General features: G+C 37.6%; 1 protein-coding gene across 1 annotated transcript in view; it reads right to left on the reverse strand.

The window, feature by feature from the left end:
• The window catches only part of LOC131049988 (alpha-mannosidase I MNS4), a 195,946-nt gene that overhangs the window by 40,354 nt on the left and 128,969 nt on the right, over window positions 1–26,623 (reverse strand). Inside the window, exons 7-9 of the mRNA XM_057984108.2 lie at window positions 2,545–2,617; window positions 2,248–2,357; window positions 2,011–2,061 (exon numbers count right to left, since the gene is read on the reverse strand). Of these exons, the coding sequence (XP_057840091.2) occupies window positions 2,011–2,061; window positions 2,248–2,357; window positions 2,545–2,617 (234 nt within the window). The remainder of the gene's footprint in view (window positions 1–2,010; window positions 2,062–2,247; window positions 2,358–2,544; window positions 2,618–26,623) is intronic.

Raw genomic sequence — 26,623 nt, forward strand, 5'->3', positions numbered from 1 at the left:
TCCAACTGTTAATAAATTTTATTTTGTTAATTATCCATAATTAGTTTAGAATTTAATTCTTACCTATTATTTATTTATTTTTAAATTAATTTGTCTATTTTCAATTTTTTAGCTGTATCCTTATCTGGGGCTCTTGAATATTAACCTGTATACATTTCCATGGATGTAGTGTCCCCTTATTTGGACTCTTAAGATTATGGGGCTATTTGCATTATAATTTAATTATAAGAGACTTCTTTTTACTTGAACATCTTCCTTATGAAACAAAATGCAATATATTTGATACCTTACAAGCTTATATTAAGGGTGCAACTTATGTGATGATGAAAATCTTCTACTCGAGCCACTATCGCTATACTAGAATACTCCTAACCTGAAGAAAGTTGATGTATATGCAATGGATATCTTAGATATTCAGATATACAAAATCTGATCCCGGCAATAATTGTCTGATGCTGTTTCTGACATATATATAAGTGGTGCCGTATCTGATGTAGAAAGAGGTGTTTGTAACCGGCTTGTACCTGAGAAGACAGAGGCTCGATATGGGCAAATCCAAATGGATTCAGAAATAATTGGTAGGTGACTTTTCTCCCACGGGTTTTGCTGTGCAGGCTCAGATCAGGTGGTTTCTTATATTCCTTCCTTTCTGTATTTACTTCTTACTTGCCTTCCTTTCTATTGACTAACTGCAGGCTTATGCCTTTGAATTGTTGACTGAATGCTTCACCATTTGTTTGATAACATGCAGTTTTTCTTTTCTTCCCAGTCTTCTTCCTTTTTTTTCCAATCACTGATCCATTTTATTCCTTATGCATCGTGCAAGGGGAATGTTGCCTCGTAAGAGATATGACTCCTCTCAATCAGATCGCATCCCCTTATAACATAATCAAATCGTATCTTTCAGACTTAATGACTTATTCATTAAGCTTTAAATAATTGCTGTCAGTAGCTACTCAAATCACACATAATATCTTCTCTCTTAACCGTTGTTATTCACCTCTTGATCAACTTAGTTTTCATTCAATAGTCTATTCAATCTTGAACAGGGGTGTAAGGGAGATTCTACGTTTCATAACTTGGTGTGCAGTATTACTTACAATGAGGACACCTTATTGTATTTAGGAATACATGGTTTCCTTGTGTGACTGCTCTGCAAGGGTGCACTGGACCACTAGGATGTATCGACCCTAAGTACCTCTGTACGATATATATGATCTACTGCTGATGACATGGATAAAATAACTGCCACGTTGGATCTGTAGTGACATCCTTTTGGTATTTGCATATGGAGCTCACAATTATGACAATACCAAGCCTGACATGTCTTTCTTCAACGTGGCTCTCTCTTGTTAGCATACCCCGATGTCGAAAGTGCAGAAATTTACCTTTGTAATACTAATGATGTTGTGGGCGTAAGTACAGAGAAGGGCTCTGTGACAGGAGAGGATATGTGGACTGAGCCATTATAAAGAGACAGGGTTCTATCGATTGGGATTTATCAAGAGCCTTATATAGTGCGAGGCCGTACTGAGCCATATCGTTTCTGGCTTTCCATCTTATATTCATCGATCAAAACATATTGAACTTGTTATATCATTCGTGTAACTCTTAATGCCACTAAAGAAAAACGTCTCTTTGATAAGACTTAACAATTTTCGTGACACTTTAATCCGACTATTTACTGGCTATGAAAGACATAAGTATTTTACTGCTATTTATTATAAGTGCAAAGATGGGGACATCACAATGCAACTCCAGATAGATAGAATATTTCATGCAATAAAACCAGATCCAAAGCACTCGACAGCCTGTTGAATCTTCAAAGCTAAATTTAAAACTTCAATTACATGATTGAGCTAAAAATTAATGAATACAACAAAATATGCATATTGAGATGAGAAAAGTGTCTGATGTGATCAACCATGCTTGCAGAAATAGACTTTTCAAAGTTATTTGCAGGACAATTGAAATTTATGAAGCAATCAATAAGTAATCAAACTGACTTACTTTCAGAAGGTACTCATAAAACGAATCTATGCTTGTACCAATCCCGGCATCCTATGAATATGCCCAGTGAAAAAGACAAATCAGTAACAATTTAAAACTCTAGCAAAAGTTATTCTATTCTGAAGCTAAAAGAAGCAAATTCTGAAAGCTTGGTAACTTGTTTGAGCACAAAAAGTAAAATGGAAACTAGATTTTACTGAGGTTTCCATCATAAATTGAAATACATGTTAGCCATACCTTTTGGGTCCACTGTCCTGAGAAAACATTAATGTGAGCTCCAACAAGATCAATTTCTGACCGTTGGGCCCAGAGTCCTCGCACTGCATTCTTTGTAACTTTCTCAAATACTGCAAAAGAAATCATGCCATAAATTTTCAACTGTAGTCATATTTCAAAACACAGTCTCAGAAAAGTAATCCACTTCATTTTGCATTTGTATGCAGTATTCACACAAACCAGACTAGTAGAAGCAGTAGTATCAGAAGTGGAATAGAATGCATATTACATCATTCAAAAGGCATTTCGATTATTTACCGGGATCTCCAACCAACCGACTCAAAAGTCCAAACTCTACGGTGAGAGTCCCACCTCCAGCAGTTGAAGTAATCTGCAAGTAGGAGAATCAATGAGCTCAAGTCAATTTTTAACTTTAAATAAGCAAAAAAATTACAAATATGCAGTAAAGTGCTATAAAACATAGCATGAGAAAGGTAGATATATAAGTATAATAATATATCAATCAATCAGAAGTGTAAAGGAAGATGCAACAATTTCTGGCAATCTTTATACAGATGTTAACAAGGCAAATACACAACAGGACATAGCCATTCACAAGGGACGCAGCTATTCTGGCTCCAAAAGGTTATATTCGTACGTCGTGTTATATGACATTCGTGAAAATCACAGCCGTTAATCGCGTTATCAACGGTCAATAACATGCGAATGTCATATAACACGATGTACGAATATAACATTGGGGTGGCAAATAAAATAATACATTCAAATAATATTTAAATTTTTAAAATACAAATAAATTAAAGTACCTAAAAATAACTTTAAAAAATTAAAAGAAGCACAATTTTAAAAAACCATTAACATTTAAAATGTTAAATAAATTTACTAAAAGTATAAACATAAGCCCATACAATGCATATAAAACTTCTATAAAATTGATAGAAAGCAATCACATAAGTGTGTGAGTCAATGTCATTCAGAAACAAACATAGTTAATGATTTTGTCTTGTAGGCAGCTCTTACTGGCATTTGATAAAGCCTTTGACCATACCAATAAGATGAGATTATGAGTTTTCTTCCCATTCAAACAGGTCCCAGATTTTCATTAATGGCTCTGTTTTATTCTTTGCTTCTAACTAGCAATGCCCTCCCTGTCTACCTTATTGCTTTTGTAAGGTAAAATGGATGCCAAGGAGTTGATATTTATCATTTTGTTCACGAAATCATTTTGATTCAGCTGGATTTTGTATAAGTATGATGTTCAATAATAACCTTCACAAAGAATCACAGTATTTGCCAGCATTGTCAAACAAGTCTTCACAGTTCCCATGGGAAGGGACTACAATCTGTAATGTCCCAACTTTGAAATAGGATTTAATAATAAATAATAATAATATTAAAATACAAAAAAACAAAAATAACATTTAAATTAAAAATATAAAATTAAATATAATTAGAATTTAACTAAGATAATGAATGGTCAAAAGGCATGAAGTGAAAAGTTGTGACTCTCTCGAACATGCAATATAAAAGGGAGAAGAGAATCTCATTTAAGAGGGGTAAGGGAGGAGAAAATTAAGAAGGAAGCATGTGAATCAGGGAAGAGTGAATCGAAGAAGGAAGGAATGGGAAGTAAATAAGGAAGTGAATCTTCCAAAGGAGGGCAGAAATTATGAAAGGAAGTGACTCTTCCAAAGGAGGGCAGAAATTATGAAAGTTTGTGACTCTTTCAAAGGGTGGTGATTGTGAAAGGTTGTGACGCTTTCGAAGGGCAGGCATGTTGAAGGGGTGTGACTTCTCCCTCACAATAGAAGATATAAAGGGAAGAAGGTTCATTTGAGGAAGGGATCCAAAGAGAGATCAGTTTGGAGAATAATAAATTATTCTCAAAGGCAGCAATGAAAAGTGGTAACTCAATTCTAATGAATGGTGGTGGCTCAATCTCTATGAAAGGTAGTGACTCTTTCACCAATAAAGTATAAAGGAAAGATCATTCAACTTAGAGCATAAGGAAGAACAAGAGAGCAGATCAAAATATGCAGGATATATCTTGTTCCAAAATTGGTAAAAGATATTGCTGACTCCAATTAGCTACATGAAACTATATGCACTAATACAATACCCACATCTATGTATTTAGCACCATGAATATTGAACAATAGTAATAATGTGATTTCCATTTTTGCAACAATTAATCATAGTAGGGTATGAAAGGGACTGCAAAAAAGGGGGAATGGTCAATTAAGGGCACCCTATTGCAGTCTCCCCTACGAACCCTATATTGGTCAATTGCTGAGGTAAACTAGAAGGGATCCTCAATCATAAGAGGAGAGAAGGATGGCATGGCAGAGGGGAACGGCGCATAAGCTCCACTAGGTACACCACCTCATGAGCATGGTTAAGAACAACATGAGGCCAAGGGGGACAAGGTTTCTTCCCTTGGGCCTAGGGTAGGGGATATTGCAGGCACCTTATCATGTCCCTCCCATCTCTGTAATGTCCCCACTTCCTAAGTGTTCTATCAGGATGGGAAATTCACCTGAAACCCATCTCCACAGGTGAATTCTAGTGTTTGGGGATGATCTACTTGCCAAAGGGAATCTTATACTAAGTCATTTTTACGACTTTGGTAAGCTAATAAAGTAACTTTATAAATTAAAGTTATAACAACTTTTCTAAAAATAGAAAAAGTTAATTTAAAAGATGTTAATAAGACTTTATTTACCTTGCACACTTCCCTAGGTAATAAAGTAACCTTTTATGGCCCCTTCTTAATGACATATTAACCCCATCACTATTGATCGAACTTTTTTAAGAAAGAGAGATTCCAATGGAATCTTTGGAAGATGCCTTTGTGGTACGTTTAGGGTGAAGATGAATTAAGAAAGGTATCGTGGGTTTTGGGAGGCTCATACTACACTTTCAATTTTTATGATTCATTGTCTGTATTGCACGATTTGCAGCAGAGGTTCTGATCTTGGAGCAATTGAGGACGAAACCCCTCCAATTTGCTGAAGTGACAACGACTTCCCACTTACCCAGCTTCACCACGGCAGCATTAATTGATAGAAATTGGCCACAAAGGGTTGCAGACAGAAGGAGATCCATTTCTAAGGGTATTAGCAGGTCTGATTTATTAAATCTGAGCAGTCACAGTGAGCTTCCAGCAGTCATAGGAATAATTAAAGCAAGCCGTATTGTTTCCAGCCTAGCCGTACCATTCCCCATGCCTGGGTCAGCCAATAAAATAAATATGGGGGTTTAGCATTAAGTGTGAGCACAGATTTCATTGTTAGGAGGTAATAGAGAGAGCAGTGTGGATTACCGGGAGATATTCCAGTGTATGTGAGCTGCACCAGCAATTATGTGAGGAAAGTTGATCAATTTGGGAAGTTTTGCCTGGCAACCTTTGGAATTTCTATATGGGTCTTCATCTTTCAACTCAATTTGTTTTTGATAATTCATTTTAGGGTCAGATAAGTGGTGTGGATCTTCTATTCCAGTTATCAAGCTTTATACCAACATTCTTTTAAATCCAGTCAAATAAAGGAGGCATCCTGGACAAGCTTTAACACCTGGTAAGCCTTAAACAGCTTAATTCTATCAAGAATTCTCTCTATTGTTTATTTGTACTTGCTGCAATAGATAATCAGAATTCTGGAAACCATTATCAGTTCTATATTTATTGTATTGCATTTTTTATTTTCCATGTACTGTCAAAAATCCAAAAAACTACAAAAAAAATTGAAAATACAATAAACATCCAAAAACTCTTTTCGCTGGTCAAAGAATTTGAATTTGAAAACAATCAGCAGTTTGGTTGAGAATTCTAGCCAGGGATCTTTCAATCTCAACCCTTGTTATGGTTGAACCCCCATGAAATCATTTAGATTTATTGTGTTATAAGTATATATATTCCTTAGCCCTAGAAATGTAAGTATTCTATTAATTATATCTACATCATTATCTAACTTGGTCACAGGTTTCCAAGGCAAACTTATCTCATCTAATTCATTAGTAAGGATTATATCTCTAACTATATTATGTTCCTTGTTTCATTTGGATTTGTGAATTCAGGGCAAATTACAAGGTAATCTAGGAAAGGGACATTACACAATCATACGATACAAATTAGCTAAATCTAGAAGGCTATCTAGATTCTTCACTAGCCTCTACACCACCTCAGAATACTTGATCTCAGTCACATCAAGCACACTGGAAGTCTTTTGTTGTGTCTATTGAAATTTTTCTTTGTTGTTTAGAAGTTGCATACAAGGGGTGTTGGCATTGTATTGTCATTGATGTCAACCCGTATGCAAGATGTTGTTACCGGCATTGGAGGTTGTTGGCATGTTGATGTCAACCGGTATGAGATGTCAACCGGTAAGCAAGAAAACCCGACAAGTAAGTGCGGTCCGATATAACATAACCTAACCGGCAGAATAGACAAGTGCACGATATGAAGGTTAACCAGTTAGCGTATACCAGTAGCATGTTTAGTCGGTGACTGAGTTTGAACCGACACAATCAAGTGAGCTGAATGCTGACAAAGATGTCACGGGGAATACGGGTGGCGAACATGCAGTGGTAGGTGAATGGTGCGTCAGCGAGGTAGTTGCCGACTAGGTCGGTATTAAATGTCGACTGCAAAAAACACGGATTGTTTGCAGAGGATTGCGGATCAAAGCAGATCGAAGGGCAGAGATTTTATTCTTTGACATTATGATCAAAGCAGGATATCTGATTGTCTTGCTGATCTGGAGAAGGAAACTGCTAGATCATTTATTGTGATCGACAAAATCAAGACTGATGAATAGAGTCCAGTTTGCTAAATGTAGTAAACGTTTATAGGAAGAATAAAAAGAGGACAGAGCTTTTTGCTGAACTGTTGCAGGTTGTCGATTCAAGATGATGAGATCCGATTTGATACGGATCGAGATTAGTGAAGAAAACCCTAAGCGCGTGAAGATTGAGTTTTTGTTTTGGCTGGAAAGCATGTATATAAATATGCAGATCAAAAACTTAAGCAAGAAGATAGTGGATGCTGGATGAGAGATTTATGAAAAAGTGAATCTCTGCGAGGCGACAGTTGATCAGTCTGAGTGTGATAGAAGAATATTGAAACGACTGAGTGTTGGAGAAGAGACGGTAAGATAAGTGTTATCGGCAAGGGTTAAGGTAACTGGTAAACTATTACAGAGTATTACAGTCTGTTAAACTGGCAATATCTGAACCGATAACATAGCAGCAGAGAGTGAAGGAGAGAAGAGTGAGTTTCAGAGAAGATCCAACAAGGCAAAAACTGAGTTGTAGAGGACTCGGACAGTAAGAACAGAAGACCGGTAGAAAAGAGAAGCAGTGAAACAGAAAAGAGTTCAACCGGCAGAGTGAATAGTTTTCAGGTGTTACAAAACTCATTTGTAACCAGGTGTTTATCATTGTATTGATTTTATATCTCATTGTATTTCACTAAGTGGGTGCTTGGTGCAGGGGTTAGTGCTCCCTGAGTTGGTGCTCAAAATAGAATAGGGGTTGGTGCTCCTTGAGTTGGTGCTCAAAATAGAATAGGGGTTGGTGCTCCTTTGGGTAGGTGCCCATAAATTGCTAGGGGTTGGTGCTCCTTGGGTTGGTGCCCTAAACATTGTAAAACTGTTATTTCATTGTGAGGCTGGATTGGAGCAGTAGATCTCCAACAGCATTTCTCACCGAGATTTTTCCCACATTGGGTTTTCCTCGTATATCCAGTGTTATGTGATGTTCTCTTGTGTAGTTGCTTGTTAGTGTTTCTATTACCCTATCGGTTGCACACATTGTTTGAAATTGTTTAATAATCACTGATTCACCCCCCACTCTCAGTGATATCTTGTGTTCTACAATTGGTATCAGGCCTTAGGTTCTCAGTTGGTCAAAATTTTTCTCTAGCTTGGGTAGATTCTGGATTAAGAACATAATGGCAAGGAATGAATCCTCCTCCTCCAAAGCTCCTCTGTTTGATGGTTCAAAATATTTCACTTGGTCTTGTAGAATGGAAGTCTATTTGTCCTCCTTAGGCTGTGATGTTTGGATGTCAGTTGTTAATGGTTACTCTATTCCTGCTAGTCCTCCTACTGATCCTGAAGCAAAAAGTAGTTATGACTACAATGTTGAAGCCATGAAGGCTATTCTTAGTGGGCTTTCTAATGATGTATCTTTAAAGGTGGACAAATGCAAATCTGCAAAGAGCTTGTGGGATAGACTGAAGAAACTTTATGTTGAAGAACCTTGCACCACTGAATCAGATTGTGAAAACAAGAAGATTTATATAGAAGATGAAGTTGATAAAAGTAGATCAGTTAGTCGTTGCAGCAAAGATGAAGAGGAAACTCATCTATTTATGGCACAAGAGACACAAAGTGAGATGCATACATCAAAAAATGGTAATGAAACTCAATCTAAAATGCAAGATGTGTATGGCAGTGATGAAGAAGATGATGAAGAAGCTAAAGCTGAGGTAGATCTTGAAGGAGAACTAGTGAGTGCACTTGATGAACTTAGTAAAGTGAGGAAAGAATACAAAAAGTATAAGAATGCTGCTATAGAGAAACAAGATAGATTAAAAAAATGTCTTCAAGAATCAGAACAAACTATTGCCAATCTAAAAGCTCAAGTGGATGATGCTAATAGGATAAATGAAGGATCAAAATTAGATTTTGATAACAAGAAGTGCAGGTGTAAAGAGTTGGAATCAGAAGTGGAAACAAAGGGAAAGGAGTGTAAGAACCTAAAAGATGAAATGGCAAAGCTCATAATAGAGCTTGAGAAGTGTCAAGATGAACTCCAATTGAGGAAGAAGTATGATGGTGGCACCAAAGCACTGGATGAAATGTTGAGTAAACAAAAGTACTCAAAAGATACCATCGAATTAGGATGTGAGCGTGGAAAATGTTCTACCAGTGAGGAATCATCAAAAAGTGACATAAATTTTGTCTCTTCAAATGGTAATGGTAGTAGGCAAACTTTCTTAGTCAGAAATGCTACAAGGAAGAAGATTGATTTGACCACTACAGCTAAAAGTTTGAAGACTCGGACTGCTACAACAAAGAAGAATAATGCAGATCCAAAAGGAAAAAGAAGCTGAATGATGATGGCTCCATGAGAGATGAGAGCACAAGAAAGTCTAGAAGACCTCCTGCTAGAAGAAGATCAAACAATGTTGTTGCACACAAAACTGAGAATAGGAAAAGACCAAGACATATGTCTTCTGTAAATGAGCATCCCAGGATCAGCAACAAAGGAAGAAGGAATGGAGCAAACAAGCCTGCAAGATCACCACATGATTGGCAGAATAAGTTTGTAAGTTATATGCCCTCCTTCTCCAGTTACTGCTTTTCATGTAAAGGATATGGTCATAGAAGTCATGAATGTAGAAAGAAGAATTTTCAGTCATACTGTGTTCATGCCTCTACACACACTCCCTCAACAAAGGTGCAAGGTGTAATAGTCATGCTCAATATGGAAGAAGTTATAAAGCATATGAGAATCAAAGACCTGCATGGAACAAAAGGAGAAGTGTTCCTGCAAGATCAAGAAATCCATTGGTTCCAAAAGTTGGCATGAACACAGTATGTTACTACTGCAATAATTTTGGTCATCCTACAAAATTTTGTAGAGCAAGGGACTATTCAGCAAAAGAAAATTAATACTGCTCCAAAGATTGAAAATGAGAAAATGAGAGAAATCAAGAAAGTATGGAGGCACTGTGCATTCAATGCACACGTGACATCTCCTAAGGCTTAAAGGAGATGCAAGACCTTAGGGGGAGTTACATATTGATCACATTATTCACCCCCAAATTTGAAAAGGACAAATGTAAGGACAGGTTGCTACCGGTATAAGGGAGAAGATGGACGATAGTGTGTGTAATTAGTGCCCTAGCTACACATCTACATATGTGAAATGGATTACTGCTGCAAGTGTCAAAGGATAGTTGAAATTGCAAAACGGTAGCAGAAGCATTTGACTCAGGAAGATGGAGTTTAGTGGATAAAGTGTTCCTATGGAGATATTGGTCCAATATAAGGTTAACCGGAATTGCAGTTATGTGAGTCAATGTATTCTGGAATCATTGCAGTGATTCATGTGGCTTGGATTGTGGAAATTATGTCTTAGGCGATACTGGAGAAGTATTGTGTGAAAATGTGTTGGTCCGGTAGTCGACCTTATGTGTATGTATCATTATGATTTAACTGGTTTGGTAGTTGACATGATGTTGATGTGCTTTGGCATTGTGGTCATGCAAGATTATGTCACAAGGTTGGGATGGATGCTATGGAAGAAGAGCTGCAGCAAATTGTAAAGAACAAGACTTGGGAATTAGTTCCTAGACCAACAGATAAAAATGTCATTGGTACTAAATGGGTCTACCGGAACAAGATGAATAAAGAAGGTAAGATTGTCAAGCATAAAGCAAGATTAGTGTGTAAAGGGTATTCTCAAGTAGGAGGTATAGAATTTGAAGAAGGACAAAGACACAATTTACTTCTTCAAGTGAAAGTAAAGAAAAACAGACCTTTACAGTTAGCAAAGCTACTGAGAAGAAGACCTATGCTGAAGCTGCTAGAATTCAGTTTGTGAACCGGAATGCTTAAACTTTGAACCGGAACGCTCACTCATTGTACCGGAATGCAGATCCTAAAGGCAAGCCCAAGGTTAATAATGAAGGGTTCACTAAAGTCAATAACATGAGTAGAAGACATGCGGTGAGATAAAGATTTGCAGGTCCAAAGAGACAAGATTGGTATGTACCCAAATTCCATGGTTACTGTTACCAGTGTAATAAGTTTGGTCATAGAATTGCTGATTGTAGTTTGTTGCGTAAGCCCCCTACTAGTTTTCAAAGTAGAAACCCGTTTGCTGCACTCTGGGAGATGAATGTTATTTGTTATCAAAGTAATGGGTTTAGTCATAAGAGTTATGAATGTAGGAGAAGTCAGTCGGTATCCTACAATAGTTTGGCCACATTGCAAAGCATTGCAAACTCAGAACAACTAAGCAAAAGAAGTTTGTACCGAATCAGAGACCAAAACCAAAACCGGAGCAGAAAGGTGTTGCAGGAAAGGAGATAGAAGCCAAACCGGTTTGGGTTGAGAAGAATAAGAAAGCAAAATACTAGACAGATTGTTGCAGAAGAAAAAAGGACAGATGGAAATGTGTACAATCCAAAGGATACAAGGTATATCAAATGGACGTTAAGTCATCTTTTTTGAATGGCAATTCAAAATAAGAGGTCTACATAGAACAACTAGAAGGTTTTTTGTTGCAAGATGATGAAACTTTTGTATGCCAATTGAAGAAAGCATTGTATGGTTTAAAGCAGGCTCCAAGAGCATGGTATTCAAGGTTGGACCAGTATCTTAAGGAGCAAAGTTTCAGATAGGGAAGTGCAAATAGTAATTTGTACATCAAAGCAGATGGAAATCACTTGATTATTGTTGTTGTATATGTGGATGATATAATATTTGGAGGCAACAAGGATATCTTGTGTAAAGAGTTTTCTGATCAAATGCAATCAGAGTTTGAGATGTCAATGCTTGGAGAGCTGTCATATTTTCTTGGTTTGCAAAATTCATAGCAAGATAAAGGAATTTTTATCTCTCAAACCAAGTATGCTAGAGATATGTTGAAGAAGTTTCAGATGGAAGACTGAAAACTGGTAAGTACCTCCATGGTGACCGGATGCAAGTTGAGCAGGGTTGATGAGTCACCGGAAGTGGATCAGACCCTATATAGATCCATGATTGGTAGTTTGTTATACCTTATTGCCTCAAGACCGGATATAGTGCAAGCAGTATGTATGGTGGCAAGATTTCAAGCTGCACCTAAACAATCACATGAGAATGCAGTTAGAAGAATCTTCAGGTACCTACAAGGAACACTTAATTATGCCTTATGGTAACCAAAGCAAGGAGATTTCACTTTACAGACCTACACTGATGTTGATTGGGCAGGCTGCATTGATGACCGGAAAAGCACAAGCGGTGGTGCATTCTTTTTAGGTGACCGGTTAGTTTCATGGCACGGCAAGAAGTAAGATTCAGTCTCCTTATCTACTGCTGAGGCAGAATATATTGTTGCTGCTACATGTTGTTCTCAGATGTTATGGATGAAGCAAACCCTCAAGGACATTCAGATAGAAATATTTGACCCTATTTCAATCCGGTGTGATAACTCAAGTGCAATCAACATTTCAAAGAATCCGGTTATGCACTCAAGGAGAAAGCACATTGCCATCAAACACCACTTTATCAGAGAGAAGGTTGCAAAGCAAGAAGTGAAGGTAGAATATGTTCCTACAAATGAACAAATTGTAGATATCTTCACAAAACCTCTACCGGTAAACACATTTGAATAGCTAAGACACAAGTTAGGAGTTTTCTCACCAGCTTTATGCACTTAAATGTGTATAGAGATCTGCGGTTCAGGGGGAGTTCGTAGCCATACTTTTTTGACTCTTGGACCATATGTTGGACACAAGGGGAGATCAAATGTTTGTATGGCAATACCGGCTGGTTTGGAGCTTTGGGAAGTTGTTTATTCAATTTGTTTATCTACCAAAGTTGCCATCAGCTTGACCGGGAGAGTATCTTCACAGAGGGAGAACTTGATCATCAATCCTCGTTTGTGAGTTTTATAGTTGCCTATTCAATTTGTCTATCTACAAAAGTCGCAATTGGCCTACTGAGAGACAGGGTAGAGTGGTCTGGCCTACAGGTAATTGGTGTCTGAGCCCTTTGTCATTGTTGTCAAAGGGACAGAAAGAACGTAGGTGGAGATAGTGCATATTGTGAGTCCGGGTTGTGGAGGTTAACCCGATAATATGTGTCTTCACATAGTGCATATTCTGAGTCCGGGTTGTGGAGGTTAACTGGATAATATGTGTCTTCACATAGTGCATATTCTGAGCCCGGGTTGTGGAGGTTAACCCGATAATATGTGTGTTGACATCAATGCCAAAGGGAGAGATTGTTGGCATTGTATTGTCATTCATGTCAACCGGTATGCAAGATGTTGTTATTGGCATTGGAGGTTGTTGGCATGTTGATGTCAACCGGTACTGGGTTTTCAACCGGTAAGCAAGCAAACCCGGCAAATAAGTGTGGTCTGATATAACATAACCTAACCGGCAAAACAGAGAAGTGCACAATATGAAGGTTAACCGGTTATTGTATACCGATAGCATGTTCTGTTGGTAATTAAGTTTGAACCAACACAATCAAGTGAGTTGGATGCTGACAGAGATGTCACGTAGACTCCAAGTGGCAAACATGCAGTGGTAGGTGAATGGTGCGTCAGCGAGGTAGTTGCCAACTAGGTTGGTATTAAATGTCGACTGCAAAAAACACGGATTGTGGATCAAAGTAGATCGAAGGGCAGAGATTTTATTCTTTGACATAATGATCGAAGCAAGATATCTGATTGTCTTGCTGATCTGGAGAAGGAAACTGCTAGATCATTTATTGTGATTGACAAAATCAAGACTGGTGAACAGAGTCTAGTTTGCTAAATGTAGTAAACGTTTATAGGAAGAATAAAAAGAGGATAGAGCTTTTTGTTGAACTGTTGCAGGTTGTCGATTCAAGAAGATGAGATCCGATTTGATACAGATCGAGGTCAGTGAAGAAAACGCTAAGCACGTGAAGTTTGAGTTTTTGTTTTGGCAGGAAAGCATGTATATAAATATGCAGATCAAAAACTTAAGCAAGAAGATAGTGGATGTTGGATGAGAGATTTATAAAAAAGTGAATCTCTGCGAGGCAACAGTTGATCAGTCTGAGTGTGATAGAAGAATATTGAAACGACTGAGTGTTGGAGAAGAGCAGGTAAGATAGGTGTTACCGGCAAGGGTTAAGGTAACTAGTAAACTATTACAGAGTATTACAGTTTGTTAAACCCGCAATGTCTGAACCGGTAAGATAGCAGCAGAGAGTGAAGGAGAGCAGAGTGAGTTTCAGAGAAGATCCGGCAAAGCAAAAACTAAGTTGTAGAGGACTCGGACAGTAAGAATAGAAGACCGGTAGAAAAGAGAAGCAGTGAAATAGAAAAGAGTTCAACCGGCAAAGTGAATAGTTTCCAGGTGTTACAAAACTCATTTGTAACCAGGTGTTTATCATTGTATTGATTTTATATCTCATTGTATTTCACTAAGTGGGTGCTCGGTGCAAGGGGTGGTTGTCCTTGAGTTGGTGCTCAAAATAGAATAAGGGTTGGTGCTCCTTGAGTTGGTACTCAGAAGAGAATAGGAGTTGGTGTTCCTTGGGTTGGTGCCCTAAACATTGTAAAATTGTTATTTCGTTGTGAGGCTGGATTGGAGCAGTAGATCTCCAGCAGCATTTCTCACCGAGGTTTTTCCCACATTGGGTTTTCCTCATATGTCTGGTGTTATGTGATGTGCTCTTGTGTGTAGTTGCTTGTTAGTGTTTCTATTATCCTACTGGTTGCACACATTGTTTGAAATTGTTTATAATCACTGATTCAACCCGCCCGCACCCCCCCCCCCCCCCCCCTCTCTATGATATCTTGTGTTCTACAAGGGGATGCTATGATTTCCTTGGAACAAAAGAGTGTCCCAAAATTTAGCAAAAACAAGGGGCCATCCCAGTTTTATGAAAAGGAGGGAAGGGAAGGGAAAAAGGCTGATTCCTGTCCCCTTCTCTGGAACATCCCAAATGTCTAGGATGGGTGTCTAGGTCCTAGATGAACATCTCTAAGAAATACTGCTTTATCCTCGAAGATTGGGGAGGGATGGATGTGAATCCATCACAGACTGTTTCTTGCAAGTTGCGTGCTCACGTTATAAACTTTTCAACTTGATTAAATACTCCTGATTTTTCTCAAATGCAAATTCCTCATTGAGCTTTTGAAACACCATCAGGTTCAAGCACCAACTTTTTCTTCTTTATCAAGGATTGGTAATTCAGTGTGAATATGTATGTGCGTACGCAATTTATTCTTTAGATAAGCTGCATGTATAATATCATGGAGTCAACTGGTCTTGCTAATTCCAATGCATAATCTATAGGACCAATCTTCTTGCTAATATGGAATTACTCATAAAATGTGGATAATATCTTGAAGTTTTGACCATTACGCTTCAATGAAGTTTGCTTGTATGGTTGAAGACATATAATGTTACTTTTCAAACAATGGTGAGCAGATTCTGCACTCAGAAAATTTAGTCCTAACTGCAAAGAGCTTAAAACAAAAACTTCAATCAAATCAGCAGATCTGAGCACACTACTCTCCAAACACATACTACTGACAATATGAACAACGAATACTCACAGATCTGAACTCTCAATACTGCATCTATCTTCTATTAAAAATGAAAAGAAAGATACTGCATTGAAATGAAATTTTAGAAAAGAGATTCTATATACATAACGATTCAAACTAGAATATATGCCCTTCACATAGAAAAATGTCCACTATGAATCTAACTAAGAGAAACTAGATGAGGTGTCAAAAAAAGCTCCAAGTTAAGCTTACAACTCACTGGAGTGACACCAAGTTTGATTGAACAATCAACTAGTCTGATTAATCAATCAACCTAGTTTAACAACAAATAACTCCTAATTAATCTCAAAGAGGACTCCATACACAGCTGGGTCATGTTCTCCTACATAAATATGCCCTCTCCATGCTGATCCCTCCACTGCAAACAGGTCAGAATTGTCTGCTCCCATTACTGTGCTACAACTGTGAGAACATTGACTGAGCACTCAAGGTAAAAACATTAAATAATAAAGACTCAATCCACTTCAAATTTCCACTCTAATTAGTGTTGATCAGTTTGCTACTTCGTCCAATTTATCTGTTCAAACTTTTCCAAAAAGTTTTAAACTCTTGCTACTTCAATTCTAATCCGATGAAAACCTTAAAAGCCTTGTTGGTTCATATGGAATGGGAACAACCTACAATATTGAAAAAAAAGAGATAAATGACACAATTTGATTATCATGCATCCATTGTGCATTTATAAGCAAATTGTACCCTAATGGAGAAAATAATTTTGTTCAGGAATGACAACTAGTGTAACAGGTTTCCTTACTCCTTATATTTTGAATTGTGTTGCCTTCATACAAGCAGCAGTTCCCTTCCATACCGAAGCACTCTCTATCATTGACTGATTGGGCAGCAGTGAGTTTGGCTGTCTCAACTTGGCAAAAAAGCTCTCCTTTTGACTGGGCATATAATAGCACATTTTTTATGCTGCAAATCCCCTCTTTCATTCCTAAATTGCCTCTGATGCTTCCCATTCTGCAAATCAAATGTTTTTCAAACCCTAGCTATGTTGATATTCCAACTAAACTTGCATATACACATATAGCCACAGTATGTTTATGTCAGAAAAATTAGTAATTTAATGTTTTTAATAAATTTTTAGCACCATTTGAGGGCAGTCACATGAATTAGAGGCTTACTGTTGGAGCAGATTGCTCTTTAGCATACAGTGTGCATTTACCAAATATTTCGTTTTGCCCAGCAAGAAAGCAAGCATCTTATCAGGATTCAGATTCTGTTGTTTAACAAGGAAAAGTGTTTTTAGTTTTCAAATCAACCTACCTTAAATTCTGACAACTTTTTCCTGGCGAGTGATTTCTTTCTTTCTTTCTTTCTTTTAATTAGGATTTTTCATGAGTAGGCTTTATTATTCAGATTTTGTACTTTATTAAGATGGTTATAGACCAGGTTTAAATTTGATGGTTGTATGCCTAAATTTATGCACATTTACCATTAAATACGATCAAAATTCTTGGAAGACCGAATGAAAGAAGCGGTAACATTGGATAGACAGTCAAAATTGTTAACAATACATCTAATCTATGGTAAATATGAATAGTAATCTTTAAATGCTATGTGGTAGCTAAGTCCATGACTGGGTCATATTAGACATAATGTTCACAATAGAAAATACTGTATAGGATATGAATGTTTACAATGTTGTAATATTATACATTATTTAATTCTAATAACATAATTAATTTACACAATGTAAGTTGCAACCTGTGTTCCACAGCATTTCGGTATCGCTGGGTCATAATAGACATAATGTTCAAAATAATGTATAGGATATGAATGTTTACAATGTTGTAATGATTTATTCATTACTTATTTCTAATAACATAATTAATTACACAATGTAAGTTGCAACCTATGACTGGGTCATATTAGATATAATGTTCAAAATAAAGTATAGGATATGAATGTTTACGATGTTGTAATGATTTATACAAATGTTATTTCTAATAACATAAATATTTTACACAAAGTAAGTTGCAACCTACGTTCCACAGTGGATAGCAGTTTGGTTAATTTTGTGATAAACACAATGAATCTACCTAGGAACTAATGTCCATGAGCTCATCATAAAAAAGGAAAAAAAATAAAGAGATTCTATATTCAATATAATGGGGCATATTTACAAAGAGAATTGTATAATTATATAAGCCCCTTGGATGTATGAATTAAGGAGATGACATGTCCAAGAGGTAGGAGTTTAATTCTCAATCACGCCCAATTAGGGGATGAGTTAACTTAGTCTAACTAAGACAGAGGTGACCTCCAAAGATGGCACTTGAATATCATCAACCAAGGATTGATGAGATGGTGGTGGCTATTGTGTACCTCAAGTTAAGGTGTACACATGTCATTGTTAAATAGCTAGGTGAGGGAAATTAAATATTCTTTCTATCCTAAATAAACTCAATAACTAGATGCAACATTGCACGTAGGATAAAGACTATCCTCAATGAAATGGAATATTTTCACCCATCCCCCTTAAGTGTAACTAAGGAGGAAGTAGATGTGGATCCTGTTGTGACCTAATCACACATCACCCCATTGCAAATGGGGACCCCCTACATTTTACGTCCTCTTGGTCTTTTGAATTTGGTTTGTCGGCTCTTTTCACGACAGTCAAGTGTTTGGGGGGTCAATTTGATCAAGTTTGCGAGTTGTTTGAGTAAATTTGGCCAAGTCTGGATCTTGTTTTGTCCATTTTACGCTTTGGCCCTTCAGACTTGGATTTGAGGCCTTTCCTTTAGAGTTTTTGAAAAACTGAACATTGCATTGGAGTCAAGACCCTTTCAAGGAACCTGTCAGTGAAATTTGAGCGAATTTTGAGCAACTTTCTATTTTTGGAAAGCTCCTATTTTTAGGGATTTCACTGCCTCCCGGACTGTCTTCATTTCACCAAAACCCAAACTTAGTATTTTTAGAGAGTGTCCTCTCATCCTGTTTTGTCCTAATCTTAACATTCTGAAGTGCTTACTATTTATAGTAAGTTTTTTTTTGGTAGGTTCTTCATAGGCAGTGGTCCAGACACTAAAGACTGAGCATTCCTGAACATTTCTAAATTCGGAAAGTTTAAAAAAGTAGGCTGATTGATCAAAAAATGGCTGTTTGGATTCATTCCAGAATTGGGAAGGCATGAAAATCTCCTAAGGCATAGAATCACTTCAATCCAAAACGACATCCTGATCCGGAAATGAGCTAAGTCGAGAGAGAAAGTCAGGAAAATCCTTCGTCTTGGCAAGGCAATGCGTAAGAGGTGGGGTGCCAAAATGATGTTGTGGAGGAATTTTCCTCCACAACACAAATTCCTTGACCACCCCAAAATTCCGCCCAAGAGCCAAGTAGGGCACTAGATTGGGGTCATGGAGGAAATCCTCCATGACCAAAATTCCACGCCCATGGTGTTTTAGCGCCCAAATGCTAGATAGAGCACTCAAGTTGGGGTGTGAAGGAATTTTCCTGCATGCCAATTTTTCCTGCACCATGCCATTCCAACGCCCAAAGCCAGTTTAGGGTGCCAAACAAAGAAGGTGATGGAATTTCCTCCTAGGCACAATTTCCTCCATGCTATGAAAATTCCGCCCAACTCAGGTGATGGGTGCCAAAACCAAGGAGGCAAGGAAAAGTTGACAAAGGAAAAAATGCCTCCTCAAGCAAGAAATTCTGCCAAAGGCCAACTTAGGGCGCCAAACAGAGGGGGTAATGGAATTTTTTCCATGGCATGGAATTCCTCCAAGGCACCAAATTCACGCCCAAGTCCAAGTCATGAGCGCTAGGTGGAGGGTCAAGGAAAAGCAAAGAATAGGAAAATTCCTCCATGACATGAATTCCACGCTCAAGGATAAATTGAAGGTAGAAATTCCAAGGCAAGGAAGGTGTTGATGTGTTTTTTATGCACAATCAAACACAAAATAAAATACCAAGGTATCTTATCCTCTCTTGAACAAAATCTTCCCAAGTGCTAAACTATGTGATCAATTGGAAGATTCCAAGGTTCCAATTGTCGGGTCTCGACTTGTGGATAAGCTCAATGGTTGATGTGATTGTTGGTAATCCAAGGGGACTTAAGTTGAATAGTTGAATGCTTGAATTGCTAGAACTTAGATTCTAACTACTTGCTTGGAGAATAAAAAAGAACCAAAAAAACGGGTTTAGGAAGACTACGCTACTCCTAAGAATGCACGAGACAATGGACAACCTTTGGTGAAACTCCACTAAGCCTTGCTTTGACATGCAAAGCAACAACTCCACAAAGCTTAGTACAATCTTCTAAGGAAATTAGATGATTTTCAAATCATTATCAAGCATAGACACCATTAATTGAATACATATCAATAATTGAATAACAATTGAACTTAAGCTCATTCAAGTATTCCAGTTGACCACACAAGGCGAATTTGCAATCAACAAACTGCTAGTGGTATAGATATACGAATTTCACCATTGATCATGCACAAAGTTCTTTCACTCATCTAATTATCATTATCTAACATGAAGATCCAACAAAAAACCATGCAATTGTAGAAGAAACAACACATTCCACCATAACTTCAATGAGAAGGATGTTTATTTACAATTTTGGCAACAATTTATGCCTTTTCTTCCTATTCTACTCTAGCTGCTATCTGCTACTAAACTATTAACCTGCTATTCGCTATTAACCTCCTATTGATCATTAACCTTTACAAATGAGAAGTTTGAGCCTTATATAGTGCTCTCAATACAATTCAATGGCTCAGATTGATTCTCAATCAACGACCAGGATTACAAGATGGAAACCTTGATTAGGGTTTGTTACAACAAACTCCTCTAACCAATGAGAAAATTACATTTAGGTTCAATATTGAATGTGAACCAATAGAAAATGAGGGTAGGTAACTCGAAGTTTGTGCCTCCATAGGATGAATCAGGTGCATTGTATCTGAACATGCGGACCTGGAACCTCTTGATTGGCAAAGTGATGACTAGGATGCCCCCTCAACTTGCACTTGTAGACTTGATTCATCATCATGAACGAGTATTGAGTAATATCTCTTGATACTCAAAATTTATTCCAATAGCTCAATGTGATGATGATGGTGAAGGCACATTCCCAAATTATGTCATGTTGTTCAAACCGATCTTCTAACTTTGATTAACTCTTCTGGAACAATCAGCCAATGTACTAGCAATGATTCTTGGATTTCCGGAGGAAATTCAATATTGTGAAAAAAATTCTCCCTTGAGTGCCTTCATTCTCATGTTGTATTTACTCTGTCTCATGTTCCTGATATTGATGCTGACCTCCTGTCCCACTTGTCTTTGATTTGAACATGCTGGCATTGATGTGTGAGTCTTCATCTCCTTCAAGTAATAGACTTCCTTCTTCCTTGCTTCCATAACCTGAAAAACACACAAACCTTGATCAAGCACAATATCAATCTTAAAATCTGAAATGGATTTCTTTCGTTCAATTTCTGATTTTCATCTCCAAGGTCTGATCTTATCTCTGATTTGGATGATTTTGACCTTGAATTGATCAGGATGGATGGACTCATGCACCTAATCAAAAGATGTGGCTGATAGTATTTAGGAAATTTGCTGGTGCTGAAGGTATATGACTGAATTTGCTGCTCTTGTTATCAAATTCGCTTCCCTTATGATTGAATTCGCTGGTTTGCCCTTTTGGAGAAGGAATTCACTTTGAAATGGTGATCAAATGACTAATTTTGAATTGATATTTATAAGCTTCTCAAGGGAATAGGTATGTCTTTTCAGTTATAGGCCGACTTGATTACATTTTAAAAAATTTCCGTTTAAATTCAAACCCTTGGCGCAAAACACTTATCCATGCCGCTGCTTGAAGATCATTTGGTTAATTTATGAGCAAACTAGGAAGTTCGCTCCTCCAAGGGAGCAAAGGAAGTAGATTCGCTCCTTCATGGGTGTAATTGTAATATCCCCTGCGGTAGTATGACTGAAAATACAATGGGTATTTACAAATACTTGTCTAATCAATCTGCTGTTAACAAGTTTAGGTCTTGCTGATAGATAGTTTCAGAATTTCAGTTTGATAGGAAATCCTTCCAACACATATTTTGACTGACTTTGACTTCTAACAAGGGCTAGGATTGATTGAATTGTTACCACGAATGCATAAACAACTCCCTAGAGATGCATTACATCAAAAATAGCCCTTAATCATGAGCAACCAGCTAACTAACATTTTGTCAAACAGTTGTCCAACATCCTCAGAAAAGGTTATGTGAAAGATGCAGTCAACACTCCTTCAATCTTTATTCATATGATGACCAAATAAGACATTACAATGATAGAGATAATCAGACATAAATGACTGATATTAATTGACCATTTTTAGACTTCTGAGGATTAAAGACAGCATCCAATCTTATGCACACTAACTGAAAATTACAATGAAATTATTTGCAAATGAGCCTGGATTAAATCGCCTATCTTGTGGTATGAAGAAGCAAACAATACCCTGCCAATTGATGCCTTCAATCTGCTAAATTAACCTGATCCAAGAATCGCCCCTGTTGCTGCAAATAAGGTCTGAGACAATGTTGGATGATAGCTGCAAGTCCTCTTATAAATCCAAACCATGATCGCCCATTTCCCTAGAGTGAAATGCTGTTCTCAACAGTGAATTAGGATACCATAATGAAGGGATATGAACAAATTCAATGGTCCACAGCATATTGATCTGATTCTGATTTCAGACTGATATATAACCGATTCCTCCACAAAACCTTCTCAAGGTGACACAAGAGAAATCGCCTCTGTCCTCCAATGATATTGCTGTCCTTTAACTAAGTTTATGATGCTTCGATGATGAAGGATGACCATACAACCTGCCTGTCTCGAATTAGCTTCAGACTGAGATATATCCCTGTTTTAGTCCACTAATCACCATCTAGCATGCTCAAAAGAATCGCCCTCCATCACTGAGATTACCACTGGCCTCTAAGGTGTAGTTCGATGCTACAATGTGGAGAGATAAATGAAATCGTGGTATGAGGGTTTGCAGTTCGATCTCTCCTTCAGACCTGTAAATGACCAGCAAGCACACCTTTCACCCTCAAATGCTCTTCCAATGAAATCGGCTATCCTTCCTAGCCAAAATAGGTAAGTAATGAACATCTAGGCTGCCAATCTGAAGATTCATCAATACATACACCATGGCCAACATCAAATACTCAATAAGCACATTTAGGAAGACTGAGATGTCTCCCTCTCACGATAGCAACCCCTCGGAAGGTCTTTCACTCCCTCAATTATGCAATCTATGGGAGTTTTCGTTCTCAAAGACCCAAGTCTGCAGACACCTCATGGTTCTACAAAACCCAACCAATAATCAAATTCAATTCCCAAATCTGCCCTGAAGCTTCATCTTGATCTCCCTTTATACTTTTTCACTTCAACATCCAGAAGCTTCTAGAAGTGACTTTATGAAATAATATTTAATTAGTCACTTTTATTAAATTAATTAAATATAAAGTCATCTTTTAATTTTAATTTATTTGATAACTTTATAAATAATTTACTTAATATTATTATTTAAAATAATTAATCAAGCTATCCATAAAATATATCAATAATTTGGACAACTTAATTAATTAATTCTTCTTCAAAATGGAGACATTACAGTAATGGAAGTGGTTCAAAAGATTGCTCCTTCTGAAAGGCAAAGGAAGCAGTTCAAAAGTTCGCTCCTCTTGAAGGGCAAAGGAAGTTCACTCTTATGAGGGAGCAAAGGAAGTTCGCTGCTCCTTAAGGGCAAAGGAAGTTCGCTCTCATGAGGGAGCAAAGGAAGTTCGCTCCTCTTGAAGGGCAAAGGAAGTTCATTCTCATGAGGGAGCAAAGGAAGTTCACACCTGAAGGGCAAAGGAAGTTCGCTCTCATCAGGGAGCAAAGGAAGTTCACTCTCATGAGGAAGCAAAGGAAATAAGTTCAAATTGCCATCTCCAGTAGTTTTTCATCAAGTTCTCCATCAATTCTATCCCCTCAATGCCATTTCAATGAGCAAAGGTGAGGTTGCATTCAAGGTGAAGCATAAGAAATGCTTAAGATTTGTTCCTCCATTCGCTCAAGTTCCCCAAATCACCCTCAAACGGACTCTTGCACACACATCAAAAATCTATTAGAATGATAAGAAAAATGTCTATCAGGCCAAGTTGCTGGTTGAAAAACCAAATTCATTGCTTAACAAAGGCTCCATATTGCAATTCATGATGATCGAGGGTATCTTGGACCTCCTAGATGACAAGGGAAGTAAGTTCGCTCCTTCAAGAGAGCAAAGGAAGTCACATCGCTCCATTGAGGGAACAAAGGAAATTTTCACATACTTAGCCAAATTTAGCATTTCATCCCTAGCCTTGCAAGCAAAAGATGAATCATTCATCCCAAAAGCCTTGATAACTAACTGCCTTCACTTCATCCTAAAGAAACAAACCTGACTTGATTAATTTTTGACCCACTACACTTCTTCAACACTAAGGTTAATAGCAAAAGACTCTACCACTATCCTAGAAAGCAGAAAAAAGTGGGGGTCCCCATTTGCAATGGAGCGATGTGTGAATACATCACAACAGAAGGGATCAAGGATGAACTGGAAAGAAAATTCCCCACGGGATAAATTTTGAAAAATCCCATTTCAAGCATCAAAATTCATCCGAATTTCAAAAAAAAATCAGATTTGGCTAAGCAAGAGAATTTTCACTCTCCTAGACCCTGGAACTCAAATTTGAAAAAAATCCTAAAAAACAGGAAATGTGGGAAATCGATGAAAAAGCTTCCGTGGAACAAGATAAACTCAAAAGACGCAAGAAATTCTTCCTAGATAAAATTTTCTCTCCAAGGGTTTCATGCCAAGTGGATAAATAATCAAAATCCTAAGTAAATCTTTCGAATATCTCTTCAAAATTCAAAATGGAAAGAATGGCGAGTTGGCGACACAAAAAGAAAGAATATTCCAAGTTATGATGCATGACTCAAGGAATTAATGGAAAATTCCATTTTTAAACTCAAGGATAATGGCGGGACCCGTTTGCATGGCAAGTTGAAAAGGAGAGTATGATGCATCATTAAAACAACTGCCAATTTTGGTCATTCGCCAACTTAGCAACTTGCTAGAAGAATTCTATTTATATGAGCAAACACAATTCATTTCTCACATGCGAATTTGGCGAAAGTTGAAGTTGGAGAGAAGTGGCAAAAATCAGCCTTGAAGACTTTTTTCATTCCTTTTTAAGAAACTTTGTTCGCAGAGGTTCTAATTTATTCCTAATAAGGAATTTTCTGGCTGGAATTTCTTTTCTGTCACTTTATTTTATGATTTTAATGTTGATTTATTTCTGGCTTTGCAGAAATGGCGGAGTCAAGTAAGGCAACAACTATTTCCAAGCAGGCACAGATTAAAAATGAGCTGAAGGGATTCTTTCCGGAATCCAAAATTGTGTCCAAGTGGAAGGAAATTAGCAACACCAATCTAGGGACTTTCAACTTGGCTTCTTTCCAAATCAGAATGTTTGGAACAACTAGATGTGCCCCATCACCTACTGCTATCGGAATTGTTATAAGTGGAATTGTTGCGGCAACTGGTTTTCCTCCAGCCATTCAATGTCCAGAATTGATTCTAGAATGCGCAAAGCACTACAATTTAGAAAGAAGGGCAATTCTGACATCAAACGGCAAGCTTTTGGCCAACTTAACTCTGGAAGCTATAGGGGAGACCTTTGGAATTCCAGCTTGTCATTCCATGACCTACAAGACTAAGGATAGAGCTAAGGCAGTATATGATGCAGGTCTTGACAGATGTGCTGAAACGATCAACAAGAATTGGATGTAGAAGCCAAGACCTCACATTTCCAAGATGCCCAAACATCTCACTATTTTAGAATTCAAGCAGGAATATGTGGACTTATTGATGATGTTGAGTAGCATTATGGGGTGTTAGCATACCATCAATTTTGAAACGTGGATGTTCTTCTTCATCGGTGAAGTCATGAATGCCAATGGGATGGTGGATTGGGCTAGATTGAGTAGCCATTATATGCACGAACAATTGAAATATCTAAAGGATAAAAAGACCCAATCCTTCTATATGAACTCATACATGATTTATTCACTCGCAAGGATGGGTGGCTTCGATGGCTTGCCAGGAAATGGGCCCATGAGATGTGGACAAGCTCAGTTGAAGGTCCATGAATGCTATCCCCAGCTACAACTGAACAACACTAGTTCAATCAAATTGGTGAATGGCACTTTTACTATGTATTTAACCAGGTTGATGCAGAATGAACTTCATACAAGAGTGTCACCAGAGGCCAAGTCACTGGTGGGGAAGATTGGGGCCGTATTCCTACAATTTCAAAAATTTACTTATATCAGGACACAAAGATTCTCCTACCAACCACATAAATTACCAAGATATTTGTCGGATAAACTGGTGTTGTTGGAACTTATCAAACAATTGACAACATACGACCAAATTTAGAAAAAGAAAACAAAGTTGTCCATTGAATTCCTTATTGTCCTTGGTGACTGTGGAATTGTGCCCGAACCTAGCAACAGCTGAAAAGGCAGTGGAGGAATTGGCATTTTATGACTTAATGTTCTACACATCCAAATCTTACTACAACCCATATAATAAAATTCGAAAGGTAGCTAGAATGAAGTTTGTGCATAAGTTTCACCTAGAAGATTTTTGGGCTAATGTTAAGGATGATCTTGAGGTCAGGAAAAAGATGTTTTCCAAACTACCCCTTGACATGATCAGGATCAGTGAAATAATTCAAGTGCTAGACCAAGTGAAGGAAGATCCAGACTTAGTGCAACTGGAATTTGAAAAAGTAAAAGACCAACCTATCCAGCTTTTGGATTGGTCAGAACCTGAAGTTGATGATCTAGACATTTTGGCCAAACCAGTTCTGAAGTTCACTAAGCATTGGATCGATTGGCACGTCAGGACGCTGAAGGAAGGAAATGTCCACCTGAGCTACCAGTTAATCCAAGCTGAGGAAGGAGAAAAATAGTAGGAAGGAGTTGG

Source organism: Cryptomeria japonica, chromosome 9 (assembly GCF_030272615.1).
Source record: "Cryptomeria japonica chromosome 9, Sugi_1.0, whole genome shotgun sequence".
Classification (NCBI taxonomy): Eukaryota; Viridiplantae; Streptophyta; class Pinopsida; order Cupressales; family Cupressaceae; genus Cryptomeria; species Cryptomeria japonica.